The sequence below is a fragment of the Microcebus murinus genome, chromosome 14 (assembly GCF_040939455.1).
Source record: "Microcebus murinus isolate Inina chromosome 14, M.murinus_Inina_mat1.0, whole genome shotgun sequence".
In the NCBI taxonomy this organism is placed as follows: domain Eukaryota; kingdom Metazoa; phylum Chordata; class Mammalia; order Primates; family Cheirogaleidae; genus Microcebus; species Microcebus murinus.
In genome coordinates, this window is record NC_134117.1 from 20,560,000 (window position 1) to 20,577,391 (window position 17,392).

The 17,392-nt window shown below is 37.9% G+C and overlaps 1 protein-coding gene across 4 annotated transcripts in view; it reads left to right on the forward strand.

The window, feature by feature from the left end:
- Positions 1–17,392, forward strand: part of SORCS1 (sortilin related VPS10 domain containing receptor 1) — a 500,078-nt gene that overhangs the window by 347,915 nt on the left and 134,771 nt on the right. For all 4 annotated transcript variants that reach the window (XM_076009802.1, XM_076009801.1, XM_012770834.2 and 1 more), the window contains exon 6: positions 13,793–13,857. In XM_076009802.1, the coding sequence (XP_075865917.1) occupies positions 13,793–13,857 (65 nt within the window). The remainder of the gene's footprint in view (positions 1–13,792; positions 13,858–17,392) is intronic.

The following is a 17,392-nucleotide window of genomic DNA, read 5'->3' on the forward strand; positions in this document are numbered from 1 at the left end:
TTATGGTAAAGGGTTTTACATGAGTGCCGAAGTTTAAAACAGATAAATCCCAGAAGACAAATACTACCAATAATTGAATTACAAAGCCATTATCATGTGCTGAACAGAGCAACTTTATGACTCTATTGTGACAAGATGAAACTTGTTAGAATATTTATGTGCCTGGGATAGCTTCTACTTCACCAACCCAGAGGACAAGCCAGCTCTTCCAAGTGGCTCCTATGAGTAGTTAGCCTTCCTGCGTTATTCTGTAGCCAAGGAAGGCAAGATGCCTAAGAGAGGAATCGAAAACAGACACAGCATACAACCACATCAGGCACAAGCCTCACATTTGTCCTCACATTTCAACAGCTCCTGGGCCCAACATCTTTATGTTGTCACCTGATATCAGGCTTTTCCCAGCAACCAGAGCAGCCCTAGGATAAATGATATCTCTGCCTGTCAGCATTGTTTTCTACTTCTGAACAAATTGAGAACAAGAACATCCCAGGAATAAAAGCCACCATAACAACCTTATCATTTGTTTAAAATGTAATGTAGCTTTATTTTTTCTGATTGTTGAAATCCATGAATCATAGATTTACGAAGGCTGAAATGATACAGTAGTTTACCTGCTTTGCATGATGAGATAACATGACCAATCCATTTCATTTGATGATACTGATTTAGTAAAACCAGATCACTTTCCTTTGTAGTGGCTTTGCTGTAATTCAGTATATTCTTATGATATTTGGGTATGTTATTTTTCCCCCACAACTTTTTTATTTTAAAATAATTTTATAAATATAGAACGAAATACAGAGAGTTCCCATACACTTTTCCTGCAGCTTCACCTAATGTTAACATTTTACATTAATGTGGTGTGATGTTCACAATTGAGAAATTAACATTGAAAACTATGAACTTAACTAGAGACTTTATTTGGATTCCTCCAGGTTTTATTTTAATGTCCCTTTTCTTTTTTCCCGATCCAGCATACGATCCAGAATCCCACATTGCATTTATTAGTCATATTGATTTCCTCAAATCCATGGTAGTTTTCAGTCTTTCCCTGTCTCTGATGGCTCTGGCAATTTTGAAGACTCCTAATCAGGTATTTTGCAGTATGTTCCTCAATTGGGTTAGTCTTATATTTTCTCATAATTATAGGGTTATATATTATTGGGAAGAATATTACAGAAATGATGCTCCCTTCTCATCACATCATATCAATGAGTACAAGATATCAATATGTCTTTTTGCCTTATTCATAATGTTAACTTTGACCACTTGGTGAAGTTGGTGTCTGCCAGGTTTCCTAATTGCAAAATCACTGTTTTTCTTTTTCCATGCTCTATTTGTTAGAAGCAAGTTACTAAGTCTAGTCCACACTCAAGGGAAGTGGAACTAAGCTCCAACACCTGGAAGGAAAACTATCAAAAACTGTGTGACCATATGTTAAAATAACTACAATAATAGATGAATGTTCTGGGATAGATACTTTGAGGCTATGCATTTTGTCCACTAACTTTAGTATTCATCAGCTGAGCTTGCCAGCAGCAATTACCATAGGATTCTAATGAACATTTTGTCTATTTTTGATCATTTCTTCTATATTTATTGATTGGAAGTATTCTAGAAGGAATAATTGTCCCTTTTTGACTTTTTATTATTTAGTTGCTTGGCCAATGAAAAGACCAAAAAAGTTGGTGAAGAAGCCTAATTCTGCATTATAATTTACTGTTTCTTTTCTAATATTCCTTTCTCACTTCAGCTATCTCTCTACCATAGCTCTGAGCTGTTGCCCAAATGATCCCTATTAAATCTGGCACCTGCTAATTAAGGGAATGACTTTTCTGCCTAATAAAACTTATTTCAAGGAACATTTTAGGGTCTGACCTGGGGTGGAGACCTCAGAAGAAAATGCACTTTCCCTGTGACTGATTTGCTTGGTTGGCTATGAAGGTGGTGATTCCCCTCCTCCTACCCCCACTCCCCAGTATCTCTGCATTCTCCCCTCTTTGTTCAGTTGGACAACTCACACACCTTCATCAAAAGGAAGGTGACCATTACACACCCATACACACACACACTCTATCTCTTTCCTTGCCTCTCCTCCGTCCTGGCCAAGGAAAAAAGCAAGGTTGGCTACTCCCAAAAAAACAAACAAACCTCTAAGAAGGGTGCCGACCTCTACTGTTTTAACAGTCACTTTATTTCCCAAAACAAAAAATGCAGCTTCCAAGTTGACCAATTTGAAAATATATGAAAAACATAGTGTGGGAGATGGATAAATATTCTAAACATTTTAAACACTCTTATAAATGAACAACTTAAATAAAACATCTCTAAAAATATAAGAACTAAGAAAATGACAAGCAATTTACAAAAGAAAAAAGGCAATTAATATAAAAATATTTAATCTCTCAAATAGAAAATAAAAAGGGTATATCATTTATTCATCTATCAAATCGATAGAATTTTTGAAAATATACCATTTAGCCTTATTAAGAGGTTGGGAAATAGACACTCTTACATGCTGTTCCTAGCATTGTAATTTGTAGAAACTTTCTGGAAGAGAGTTGGACAATTTATATCAGGAGTCTTAAACAAATGCCTATTCTTTATGAACCAGTACAGTAGTACTTCTTTATCTGAAGTTTACCTTATTGAGGTTTCAATTACCTGTGATCTCAGTTACTCACCATCAACTGTAGTCTGAAAATAGATGAGTACAGTACAATAAGGCATTAAGTGACAGAGAGACGGAGAGAGAGAGAGAGAGGGAGAGAGAGGGAGACCACATTTATATAACTTTAGTTATAATATATTGATATAGTTGTTTATTTTATATATATTGTTGTTAATCTCATGGTGTGTCTAATTTATAAATTAAACTTTATCATAAGCTTGTATATGTAGGAAAAAACATAGTATTTATAGGGCTCAGTCCAATTTAAGGTTTTAGGCAGTCTTTGGGGGTGTTGGAGGGTATTCCCTGCAGAGAAGGGGGAACTACTTTATTCCTTCTTTCAATAATTCTTCTTATTGTAAAACTAGAGAGATTAGAGAAACATACAAGTATTCATCTACAAAGATAATCAGTGCAGTAGCATGTACAAAAGTAAAACATTAGATACTACCAATACCTTGTGGTCAGAAAATTAGTTAAGTAAATTATAGAATATTGTACAGTTGGCAAAACAGTGCATTCTAATACTGTGCTGTGCTATATTATGCTATGTTATGTTAATATGATGCAAAAGGTTTTTTTAAAAAAGAAAAATATACATAAGCATTGAAAATCACTAATGTATCAACAAAAAATGTTAAAGGTGGTCATTTCTAGATGGAAGGATTGAATGCACATTTTATTTTCTTTTTTATAGTTTGGTATATTTTATATTATATTTTAAATGAACACACATTCCTTTTATAATCAGATTTTTAAAACAGTTATTTAAATAAATTATACCAATCATAATCATAATAAAGCAGTCAAGCATATTTCCAAATGAGGAGGGGTGAGGTGGGATTGGTGGGAGATGAACAGCAATAAGGCCTGTGACCACTGAGGCATAGCCATAGCCAGTGAGATCCCTTCTGTCCTCCTCCTCCTCTTTCCCCTTCTTCCATCCTCATCATATCTCCAGCCCTTCCACCCACCCTTCTCACTCTCCTGTACTCTCTTCTCCATGTTCTGTTTCACTCTGTCTCCCACCCCTCCCATCTCCTCTCTTTCTGTCACACTGAGATGTTTTCCTTTTTTCTTTTTAAATTTCAGAATATTATGGGATACAAAAGTTTAGGTTACAGATATTGCCTTTGCCCTACCTGAGTCAGAGCTACAAGTGTGAACATCGCTCAGACAGTGCACACTGTACCCATTAGATGTGAATATACCCATCCCCTCCCCCCCAACCCCCTTCCCACCTGCCCAACACTCCTTGCATGTTACTGCTATATGTGCACATAAGTATTGATCACTTAGTACCAATGTGATGGTGAGTACATATGGTGCTTGTTTTTCCATTCTTGTGCTACTTCAGTTAGAATAAAGGGCTCCAGCTCCATCCAAGAGAATACAAGAAGTGCTAGATCACCATTGTTTTTTTATGGCTGAGTAGAACTCCATGGTATATGTATGCCACATTCTATTAATCTACTCATGTATCGATGGGCACTTGGGTTGTTTTCAAATCCAGCCTTAGGAATTCACATCCATAGTGGATTACTAATTAAAAAAACAAACCAATAAAAGATAAATTAAAACATGTGGTTTTCACTTTTCACCATCACACTGGCTTCCTTGGCCAAGCAGTTAATGTGAGTTCAGAAGCAAATTGGCACAGCCTTCAAAGTACGTTTGCCAAATAGCATCCCTGTCTTTTCTAAATCCCTTCACACCTTGTACTCAGAACTCCAGAAATTCTTTACAAATAAACAAAATACAGGTTGTGCATCTCTAATTTGAAAATCCAAAATCTGAAATGCTCCAAAGTCCAAAACTTTGTGAGTTCTGACGTGATGCCAGCAGTGGAAAATCCCACACCTGCCATCACATGACGGGTTGCAGTCAAAACTTTATTTCATTCACAAAACTATTAAAAATATTGTATAAAATTATCTCCAGGCTATGTGTATAAATATGTATATGAAATGTAAATTAATTTTTTATGTTTTTATTTTTTTGAGACAAAGTCTCACTCTGTTGCCCAGGCTAGAGTGCCGTGGAGTCAGCCTAGCTCACAGCAACCTCAAACTACTGGCCTCAAGCGATCCTTTTGCCTCAACCTCCCCAAGTAGCTGGGACTACAGGCATGCGCCACCATGCTCGGCTAATTTTTTTCTGTATATTTTTAGTTGGCCAATTAATTTCTTTCTATTTTTAGTAGAGACAGGGTCTCACTCTTGCTCAGGCTGGTTTGAACTCTTGACCTTGAGCGATCCTTCCGCCTCAGCCTCCCAGAGTGTTAGGATTACAGGCGTGAGCCACCTCGCTCGGCCTAATTTTGTGTTTAGACATGGGTTCCATCCCTAAGATATCTGACTTATGTATATACATATATTCCAAAACCTGGGAAAATTCCAAATCTGAAACACTCTGGACTTAAGCATTTTGACTAAGGAATACTCAACCTGTACTAAAAAAAAAAAAAAAAACAGCTGCCATTTGTCATCCAATGAGTTGTCTCTCTGCAATGAAGAGGAAGCTAATTTCCTCCTCTAGCTAACCAAATTCCATCCTTACTTCCCTCCAAGCTTTACTGACTGGATCGCTTTTCCTGCTCAGTGGAGATGCTTGTGGGCAGTAGCCTTTTAGGGTATTTCTCCAGAAATACTACTACCCACTAATAAAGCAAGATAATGTTTTTGTGTCATAATAAGTTGAGGAGGTATGGAGGAGCTGCAACAAAGATGGGGTTAAACTAGCTTTACTGAGGGCCCGGCATTTAGCAGTCCAGACTGATACTGTGTTTCTGAGAAGGTTTAGAATTTATTAGTCATTTTGCAAGTGACAACAGAAAAGCCAGCTTCCTACTTAGAAACTCTGCTATTTGAGCATTAACTGAAGAAATTAATATCTATTCTGGTTCTAATCTCTAGAACATGGGATTCCCTCTAATATGTCTAGGCCCATAGCAGCATAATTCTCAATACACATAACACCTACAGGTTGTCAAAATATCTGTGGTTTCCTATTTCTCCTTATCTTTTTAGTGTGTGAGACATACACATTACCCTCTTAGTTAACACTGTCCTGCCTCAGATACTAAGGGGTAAAAAGGAGAGAGAGATTTTTAGTTTTTGTTTTTGTTTTTGTTCATGAGAAGGATCACTGGAGTGAGTTAAGAACTTGGGTTAGTAATTCCAACCTTGATACTCTCTGAGTGGTGCCACCTTGGACCAGGTATTTGCTGTCTGGAATCCTTGGCTTCCTTAATTGTAAAACAAGTGGTTTGAATTAGGTAATCTCTAACATAATTTCCATCTCTAAAGATCCCTTCATTCATATCACTGACAATAGTAGTAGCTATGGGTACTACTTCTTTTACTCTTCACACCAGTCTTATCATTAAGTATCAATACTGTTATTATAATAAGCCTTTTTACAGATGGCATAGGGAGCCCTAGAGAAATTAAAAAGCCTGGGATCTAGGCTGTTGTATCATTTATTAGCTGTATTCCCTTAGGAAAGTAAATTGCTTTCGGAGCTTGCACTGCCTTTCTCTTAGCTTGTCATTATTTTTCCTGAATTTGTGTCATGTATGAATTTTCTAGGCACACAACATGCATTTTCATCCAAGTTGTTGACAACTGATGACCAGGACAGTGACAAGAGCACAGCCTTGCAGCCCGAGATGACATCAATCCCACACTTAACAGATGGACACCAGCCTTTGATTGACAACATATAACATTTTTTTATGTAACTAAACCTCTTATAGTTTATATTTTTTTCCACACACAGCTTTCAAGAAAAGTTATTATCTCCACCTGAGATAAGCTTATATTTGATTCCCCTGTCTTCCATATTAAAATGTAAGCTTCATGAGGGGCAGGGATTTTCCTGACTTATTGGCTGCTAAACTCCTAATGGCTACAATGGCACCTACCACATTGTAGGTATTCAGCAAACATTTTTAAAACTTACTCATTAAAAAAATATTACTGCTTCTTAGCCTTTTGGCTAAGATCAAGTGTATATGTAAAAAAATTAATTCAGAATCGACCATCTACCATGCCTAGTGCTAAATGTTAAGGGTATCCCAGGAATCCTCAGTGTAGAGCAAGAGTCTCCATGGTGGGTTGCCTGCGCCAGCACCCAGGGGTATATAAGATGATTCATTGATATATGGGGAAAAAAAATTAGAATTTCTATCTATTCTTCCCTTCTATTTTAGTTTCTATTTTGTGTATATTTTCCAAAGTTGGCATAATATGTAAGTATTCTACTGCATTTTTTATAACTAGTTAACTAACAAGCCATCATATATTGAATGCACCTATATTATTCCTTTGCCTGGTATGTTCAAATAAGAAAAAATTTTGGAGATACCTGTTCCTGGAATTCGCTTATGGAATATAATGCCCATGGGTCAGAATATCTCCAGCAGCAAAATACTTAGGTTTCAATCCCTTTAAATTTATATTTACCCTGCCTTCTAGTTTGAAGTTCTTTGTCAGTAACAGAAATGGAAATAAAGGGGAAGTGCAGAGGTTCTCTCCTCCCCTGTCTTCTGTTAACAAAGCTCCTCCTGCCCCAGGCAGGACCTCCAGCCTCCCTCCTGTCACTCTGAGTTTAACATTGGCACAAACACAGCCCTCCTGGTGGTCCTTAGCATTATCTTTTTGAGCAAAACCCGCTCAGGCTTTAGCTTTTCTAGCACTCTTACTAAGATGACATTAGAATTGCAAGTATTCTGAGATTTAGGAAAATTCCAGGTCTCCTCTCCACACAGCTTCACTCCTATCTTCTCTCTCTCCCTTTGTGATTTGCACACATTGAGCATGTTTCCCTTAGACTTCATTTTCCAGACTTAGGAAACTTTCTTTTTATTAATAGTACAAATTTATTCATGTAAGAGTAATATGAAAATTTTGAAATTACTGATAAGGATAAGGACTCCTTTGACTATCACTCACAAACCCCAGACCCTCCCAGAGATAACTACTATTATGAATTTTTCATGTGTATTTCCAGTGTTTTTTAATCCATTTATGTTTCCTATTGTTGTTGTTCTTGTTTTGGATTCATCAATAGACAATAGCTAAATAAGTTGGATATGTTCATTTGACAGATTGCAATAAAGAAGTTAGAGATTTGTCCCATTCATTTCATGTTCTGGTATGGAATTATCTCTAAGATATATTATCGAGTAAAATTAGCAAGTTGCTAAAAATACATAGGGTATGATGCCACTAAGGTTTACAAAGATAAAAAGAAACCTTATTAAAAAATATTATAAGCCTTTCTTTACCTTGATCTCATACTCTTTGATCATTTTAAATATATCCCGACATATCTCATTGCCACTGTGATTTTTGTTTGGGGATTAGGTACAGTGATCTGGTCATGGTCCCTACTGTCTGTCTAGACTCCCACATCCTTATGTAAGAACCAACAAAGACAAAGATGGGAAGAGGGCATAAAAGTAGGGAAATAAGGAAACAAAAAAAGCAAACAATGGTGGAAAAAGCAAACTCATTATATTAAAAAAAAAAAAAAAGGGAAATGAGGACAGAAAGGGGAGAACTGCAGCAGAAAGATTTGACTTGGCTGATTTAGACCTGGTTGTCACGATGTCTCCAAAGGCATACTGCTTATTTCTAATCATTGTTTTTCAAACTTTCAGTTTTATTCCTATCAAGCCCTTTGTGTAATAAGCATCCTCACCTCCTCACTGCCCTCCCAAGCTTTCTGTATTCCTTCATTGACTCAGACTCCCATTTCTCCCTGTGTTCCCCTACACACACACACACACACACACACACACACACACACACACACACTCACACTCACATGCACACACACACTTTGCTGCAGACATCACAGAAATAAACAGCTGATTTCTGGCTTGGGGAGAAAGGATGTGAAAATGCAGGATTTGGTGGGCTTCAGATTGCTGGCCATACCGCTCCTCAGTAGGCCATTATGCATTCAGGAGACTAAGCATTGTTTTCATTTGTCTTCTGTTTATTTATGCATCCATTCATTCCTTATTCGTAGCAGGTACCTTTGGTTCTGGGAAACTGGTATGACAGAGTGGGGACAAGAAGAAAAAAGGCAGAAAGCAGACATGTCTCTTAGGCTTAAGGGACAGGCTAAAATGGGACCTTTAGATTGCTTTATATTATCTAGCCCATTTGCTCTCGTTGTGCAGCAGATGAGACCTCAGGCTAAGATGCTATTTTCAAAAATAAAAGTTGTGGCCTTAGCCAGGGTTTTCTTGATGGTCTTTGTCTGAGAGCCTAACTATGGTGGCAGGTACAGGGAAACCCTTAACTGCAAAAGAGAAAATCAAGGTATCCCACTGTGAATACCTGCCAGGCACACTTTGTTTCTTCTCTGGATAGCAGACCAGGACCACTTGCTGCAGTGGGCACAGTTTCTGGAGAGGACCTGTGGAAACAGGGAGGCTCCATCTAAAGCAAAAAAAAAAAAAAAAAAAAAAAAAGGAAGGCAGGGGTCTCTATCTTTCCAGCATCTGTTCCTATGCAGATCCCTCCTCATGCCTCCCCATGCCATTAACTGCAATTCTGCATCTGAATAGGTGCTGTCCTTGCATGGTGTTCATTTTTTAATACTTGCTCTGTGGTTATCTACATCAGGACATTTTGTGGTTCTGCAGCATTTATCGAGCACTATATCACGCTGGTATAAACTCAGATAAAATGCCAGACGCATGATAAACTAGTGACATTTCTGAGTTTCTCTGTAGCAAATGTCTACAAAGGTTGCATTTGGCTGATTGTATTTCAGAAGGCTGATGTGGCACTGCTGACATCACTGGTGTAATTTATCATGGTATGATTTACTTTTATTCATATTCTTGTCTTTGGTCATCCTTAGGTTTTATTCCAAAATAGCTTCTAAATGTGAAAACCGGCTTAAGATATTGGAAGCATAGAAGGGGAAGGCTACATCAAGCTTTGTCCTGTTTCCATCAACAGAGCTGATCTAGCATTGCCTGTGCACCTGCACCTCATACTGTCACTCAATAAGGAGGCCCGCACATAGATGGGGACTGAAGGTCTTCTTTTTATCTGCTTATAAATTTACATGCTTAAATTTCTTTAGTACCCCATTCCATAGATTTTAGGATCAAATACAAAACCTTAGTATTATGCAAAAGGTGCTTCATGATTGGACCTGTGTTAACTTTTCATTTTTTTACTGCTCTACTTCGAAAACACTGAATCCAGCCTACTGACTTACTATAGATGTCTATATGCATCACCCTCTCTTTGATCCAGGGCCTTTGTTTTTGCTATTTACTTCTAAATAGAATGTTCTTCCACCTCTTTAGTCCATCAATCATATCTCTGTGTATTGTTGAAGGTTCAATTCATTTACTGGGGGGACCTTCCTTCTGCCCCAGGGCTCTATATGCAGATAAAAGATCATTCTTCCTATGTCTTCAAATAGCACCTTGAATATTGGAACCCTAGTTTCTTTAAAAAGTATATTCTATGAAACTTATTATAGCCTCTTTTTATAGATTTAAAAAATAAATGCATAGATATGTTAAGTTTTCCAAATGTCACATCTACAGATCAATTAATAAATGCTGATGTACCTGGTTTGTGTGCTTCTCCTTCCTCCAAAACAATTCAGAAACATTTTTTGAGTATCTGTATGTGACATACAGGTGTCTGGAACACAGATACAGAAAGGTTTAAGTTTGCCTGTCAAGAAGAGAGATTGACAAATGAGTCACCAGTTATAACATTGCCTAATCTTTGCCGTGCAGAAGTATGTGCATTGTTCTGGAAATCTCAGAAAGGATAACCAACTTGGCTTAAGTAGCTCCCCCACTGAGAAGCCTATTTTCAACTTCAGCCATATGCACCTGAGCCATGAGATAAAAGTTACGAAGGCAGAAGGGTGAGAGAAAATTCCAAGCAGACACCAGCATGTGCACAGGCATGAAAACTCCCTTTCCCTCCCACAAAATTCAGTTCAAGAAGGGAATTCATTTTCTTGGTTTGACATAAAGGCAATATAAAGGTTTACAAGATACAGCTTCCCTGTTGCATTTTTCTATAATTAAGGGATCCTGGACCAAATTTTTCATCTCATATTTGTAGAGAGGTTCTTCGTGATCACATAATTGAATAACATACTATATCATATATAATAATAAATATTGAGCAGTGTAAGAATGTTGTCTGTATATTTATTATGAAAACTTGCTTCTCTATACTTTTGTAAGCACAGAGAATTAGGTGATAAAAAACAGAGTGCCTGTCTTTTGGGAGTCCATTGTAAAAAGAGAGTCATTTATACAGAGATCTGGCAAATTATGATGTACCAGGACATTGATGTGTAAAGGGTGATCTAGAAGTGTAAAGCAAAGGTGTCCAACCCCTTGTGCTTAATACCAGAAGTTGAACTTACTAACATTTTTGGATGGAGATGCTTAAAGCCAATCTTGAGATCTCACTCTACAAAGAGTTCATTTTGCATTAAATTCTATGTCTGTGCTGTTTTTCTTTGATGATGATGATGATGATGATGGTGATGATTAAGAAACATAATAGTTGGTATTAAAACACACAGAAAACCACCTAACTCCATAGCTTTAACTAAAATGCAGGGGTATATATGGACTATAATAATGATACCATGTGGGTCACCTGCAGTGATGTGCTTCCCCAAGGTGTCTGGTCAATCACAGGACCACTAAAATCACACCTATACAGACATTCAGCATTGACTGGCTTCAGTAATTAAGAACTCACTAGGGCCATAAAGTAAAAGCAGCAGTAATTTCTTTATCATCAATGACTGCTAGAAGTCCTCCTAGACCACTAGTTCTAGGGGTGAGTGTGTCAATAAATAAAAAATTATAGGAAACACTGTGGTTCGACTTGAAAATATAAAGTTTTATTTCATTGTTGTAGTTGTTTTACTATAAATAGGAAAAAATTTAAGCACGGTAAGGGGATTGATTGGTTAGCCACCATAGATTTTGGAAAAGTAAAGGACTCTATTTTGCTCTTGCTTCTTTTTTGCTGGTTGAAAAGGGGGGTGGGGGGAATGTCACTTGAAACAACAGCTCCTGCGTTTTGGCATAATATAATATTTTAAGAAACTACTGCTATTATTGATTTAGGGCCCTGAGCACATGGAGAGATACACTGGATGCTGGGTAGTTATTTTGTTTACTGTTAACACTAACTATAAACCAAGCAGATAGGTTTGCATGCTAGTTGGGGCCTTCTCCTGGGAATAAATGGTGGTAGACCTTTCTTTCAAGGGGGAAAAACTCAGAGCAGTATACAATGTGGGCAGATGAACAACATGTAACTACCCATTAATATTTTGAAAAAAAAAAACAGTTGACTACAAACTTTTCTAGTTTGAGGCTTATCATACAGCTCATTTTCTTTTTTAATGTTCATGACTCATCATAGTCTTGTCAGAAGGGGTCACCAGTAGATTCAGTCAACACCAGTGTGGGAAGATGGAGAGCCACCACGCATAGCCTGTTAGTCACTACAGTACTTAAGTGGACTGATGATGAAAGGGTCACCTTCTGTCTGTATTCAAGTAGGTTTCAAAGATGTGAAATGTCCAAATGCTTGTTCCATGCCTAATTGAGGGAAATTATAAAACCCTGATTAGGAAATATCTGCTTCCCGGGAGAAGCAAGAAGGATTTAATGTTTCAAGAGTAGACTCTGAATTTCAGGCCATGTATCAATCAGAGAAATCTTACTGACAGCAATATTAGGGCCTTAAGGAAACCTCTTTTCTAAAGATGGAGAGTGAATAAACTAGCTAGGCCTCAGACTCTTTGAGCTGTAAAAATGAGTTCAAGTAAGGAGCGTTCTGGGAATGCTCCTGGGACAATGATTCATTGACTTATTTGAAAGAATTCCCAGACCTTTATTCCCTCTGTCTCTCTCTTCTTCTTTCCTTCTCTCCCTCCTCCCCCCTTTCTTTCTTCCTTTTTTCATTCCACATTTGACTATCTATTATATGCCAGAAATTGTATAAATATATATAAACCCATATGAGTATAAAATGTATAAAGTAAGCTCCTCAATTTCAAGCTAAAGACAAAAGCTTTCAGGGAATGGAAAACTCAGTGTGGCAGAAGATGAGGCAGTAAACATGAGATGGTGCTTATCTGTGTAGGGACTTGGGTACCAGACTAAATCCTGAAGGGATGAATATTTGCAACATCTGCATTTTCTAGGATGGATTGGATGGCTGGGCTGAGTGGCTGGTGACAGACAGACAGACCAGTTTGGAGGCATTTAAGTATTTTCCATGTTGATATGGAACGAATTAAAGTTCCGCAAATCTGATTTAGGAATAAAAAGATACAGATGGTCCCAAGTTTAATTAATCTTGCTGTATAAAAATCCTAGAGATAAAGTGTGATTGCCCATTTCATTTATGTAACAGAATAATAATTATTTTCTATTTAATACAGCTCATTGCAAGATTACACAAATAATAAGTGCCTCCAAGGCATTTTAAATAGGCTTTTATTTTACTTACACATACAGTTTCAGGCATGTATCAGAAAGTGAGATGCATCTGCATTTTCCCCTTCACCATGGTTCAAAAATAGCAAGAATGGTCACTGTATGCTGTAGATGTCACTGCTTTGGATGGGTCATGTGCTTTGTTCATAGTTCATAGGGCAGTAGTAGATAGTTCTGCAAATTTCAAATGAAAAAATTAATTAGATCATTTTGCTATTAAATCACCCAGCTAAAGGAGCATGCCTGGCATGTGCCTGATAAGTTTCAAAAGCTTAATACATTGTCAGTGGGGTTGTTGCGAGAGTTTGTGCATACCGTGTATAGGATCTATTTGCAAGTCCAAGCTAATAACGTCAATATCCTTGCCAGAGTTCAAGCCTGGCCTTCATCAAATAAAGTTTTCATTTTCATTTTTGTTTGAAGTGGAAATTTTACTGTCAGCCTATGCAAATAAATAGAGTAGATATATTCTAAGGGTTGTGGTTTTAGAAGCCTCTGGATATTAAGTCTGTGGGCTCTGCTGAGTTCCTCTAAGGCATGTGAGCTGTCATTAATGTGGATGTTCCTTTTCATGTTTCTCCATTCCTCAGGTCTGTCATGGGGTCAAGCAAGGAACCAGACCTCGTGCATCTCGAGGCCAGAACTATAGATGGTCGTAAGTAAATCAACATTGTTCCAATGTTCTTAGTAATATTAGTTCTGTAAATCTGTCATGAACCAAGTCTGTGTAATAATTTCACGATGTGTGCATGGTAATGGATGATGTGTGGTTTCGGGGCTGGGGGGCGGGGGCTGGATTGCAGAGGCAACCTGCTTCTCTTGGCTTTCAGCTGGCAGGATGCAGGTATCTTCTGCCTTTGCATTCAGAAGGGCTAAGGGCAGGTAGATGAGCACAATGGCACAGTGGCAATAATCCAAGTATCCAAGTGAAGTAGTTGTTTCAGCATGAGGACTTTTCCTGTCCTCAGTGATGCAAAATAATCATAACAATTGTCATAAATGTATATTTGCAAATATATTTATAAAATTAAAGATAAATATATATTCCCTGGAAATACGTATCAGACATAAATGGTGACTCCAGCACAGCCCTCTCATCCAATCAAGATGTCTTTTCCAGGTAAAGAGAAAAATTCCAAAACTCCCAATTCCTAAAGCATTGTGTTGTTGTTGCTATTTTGTTTTGATTTTTTTTTAAGTCTCCTTATTTTGTGAGCTCTCATCCAGGCAGCACCTCACTGTCTTGTTTGGAGATTCACAAAACACCTGGAAAGAACAGGAAAAGAGAATCACTTTGTGTGCTCCCATCAGAAGCAGCAGGGGGAGAAAGTCAGTTGAGTGAACTGCTCACCTTTTGGTCATTCCTATCAACTGTCCTTAGGGATGCTGCAGTGAGGGACTACGCTTCATGGAGATTGTGGCTTTAGGTACATGATATCAAGGATCCAAGATCCAGACTCATGTCTGAATGTCTCAAAAGTCCACCCACTACCTGTGTTACCTTGAACAAGCTACTTCAACTCTTTATGCCTCAGTTTCCTTGTCTGTCAGTTAAATGAATTAACTATGACAATTGCTGTGGTAGCTAACATTGATTGAGAACTTACCCTGCACCAAGAATGATGCTAATATTCATTATATACTTTATCACAATTAATCCTCATGACAGTTTTGTAGGTTGTCAGTCCCACTCTACAGAGGAGGAAACCAAGGCATAGAAAGTTTAAGTAACACATATCTAAGGTTTTCTGCTAAATAAGTGGAGGACACTAGTATCTATCTCACAAAGCCCATCCAGGTGAGAACTAGAGAAGCCGATGCCTGTAAAATACAAAACAACAGAGCTTGACCTGTCAAATATTTAGACAACAGTGTAAGTTTTCTTCTCCTTCTTTGGTCCTGAGGATTCTAAGAAGAGTTAAGCAATTGAGAGAGTTCCACTAGGCCAAAGATAGAGCATTTCACCTAACAGGGATAAAAGAAAACAAGACATGGAGAAAGTGTACAGAAAAATAGGATGATAGGAGAAAAGATAAGAGGGAAGGAAGAGGTGAGGAGAGGACAGGAAGAGAATGGACTATCCACAATTACCACGGAGCAATGAGGCTGTGGCAGGTTGCCCAGCACCGAGCCAGAGAGTGATAATCTAATTTCCAAGGCACTCCCTGTTTCAAAAAAAGATTCCTCACAATTTCAAAGAATCCTAATCACTGCCATTTGTGCCTGTCAACCTGTTTCTTAGCTCTTCTGAACACAAAGGCAGGAAATACCTGCAGTTTACCATCTTAGAGCCAAAGAGGCAGGTCAGTCTTGCAACCCAAACTCACTCCCCAGATACCACACATCCTCCATTGCTATGCAATCACCATGAACTTTTTTTTTTTATCTCTAGAGGTTTTGCTTCCCAACTTGGAGGAATAAATATACTTTTTTGACAGAGCCTATAGGGGCGCAGATCAGGCTTCAAGGCTGACCTTCCTCCTCTGTAAACTCCGGCAAAGCTGCCATATGGAATATGCCCGCCTCTGTGCCTGACACAGAATGAGCTCAGCAGCTCAGAGCTTCTTTCCCACCTCCTCCATGGGCTCTCTCTGGTGGTGACACTTCCATTCCCTGGAGCAGATGATGTGATCTTGGATTCCAAGGTCCAATTCTTACTACACAACAGAGAGGGCAACCTTTTCTTAAAGCAAAAGGAAACACATCACCTCACTTACCAGATGGCCTGAAAATTTTAGAGCATTGCATCTCAAACTTTAACATGTATAATACCCACCCTAGGCATTTTGTTAATATCTGGATTCTGATATAATACCCACCCTAGGCATTTTGTTAATATCTGGATTCTGATTCAGTAGGAGCCTGAGATTGTGCATTCCTAGCAAGCTCGTAGGTGGTGCCAATGCTGCTGATCTGTGGAACATTCTTTGAGTAGAAAAGTTCCACAACAGAAAATGAGTGAAGGAGCTTTAGGGTCTGTTTCTTATGACGACACCCCTTGTTTAGAAAGCTCTATATAGAATTGGTAGCATCCCAGATTGCTTTCATTTTCAAGCTTTTGGGGATGCTGCTGCTTTCTGGCTTGTGACATCTAATACATATAACCCTATAGCCTAAAAACAACAAGGCCATCCCTTTCTCTGGTCTGCACATTTTCTTATACCCAGCATTATCGTATGCCCCTGAAGGCATGGCAGTTGATAATGCCAAACTGTCATCTCAGACTCAGCTTTCACAAGACATGAAATGTATCAGTTCTAATTTTATTTATTTTATTTTACTGTTTTTTGCAGAGGCAGCATCTTCAGAAACTATCCAAGGGTGAAAATTCAATAAAGGGATTTAATTTGAAAAGTTATCCCTGTCAAAACAAAATAGAAAAAAATAAATACCAATTGAAATAAAGGATCTAAGCATAACACCTGACCTGTCTCAGTGTAAAAAAAAATGATATTATCTCAGTATCATAATCTCTCTCTCTCTCTCTCTCTCTCTCTCTCTCTCTCTCTTTCTCCAAGGCAGTCAGTAACCATGGCCCCAGGCAAAAGAAACAGAGAGGAGAAGGAGGGAAGGAAATAGCACTGAGATGTCAGAGCAGCAAGATGTTAGCAAATGTAGCTGGCAAGATATGAGAGTGTATTTATCAAAATCAGTCTCCCAGCTGATCAGTTGCTCCAAGAATTTCATGTCTATAGGTTATCTCTTTCTTTTTCCAGTTGAGATCCTCCCTTGTTTCTCCATCCCTTCCTCATGCAAAATTTAAGTATATGGAACCCATTTTTTATATTCTAGGTTGTACATCTTATAGGGTATATGCTAAAATAATACAATATTTATTTTACTTTGAACAATTTTTTTTTCCTGATTTTAGTGTGTTCAGAAATTTTGTAGTTAAGGCATGGAGTCATTTGACATGGGGAAAATCCCTCCCTTGCCAATTGGTCTCATCCCCTGGGCCGGGTTGCATATGCTTATCTGGGTTTGTATGTCAAAGTTTAGTCTTGGTCACATTTCAAAAGTCCCTAGATTACATTTTATAATTAATTCCTATTTCAATCAAAGCCCCCATATTTGAGGGGACATGAGCTCTGCAAAGTTTTTTTTTTTATTTAGATAAAAGAAACAAATTATCTCTTTATTTTTACTAGCCTTATAACTTATACAAGATTACATTCAATTATAAGTGTTGG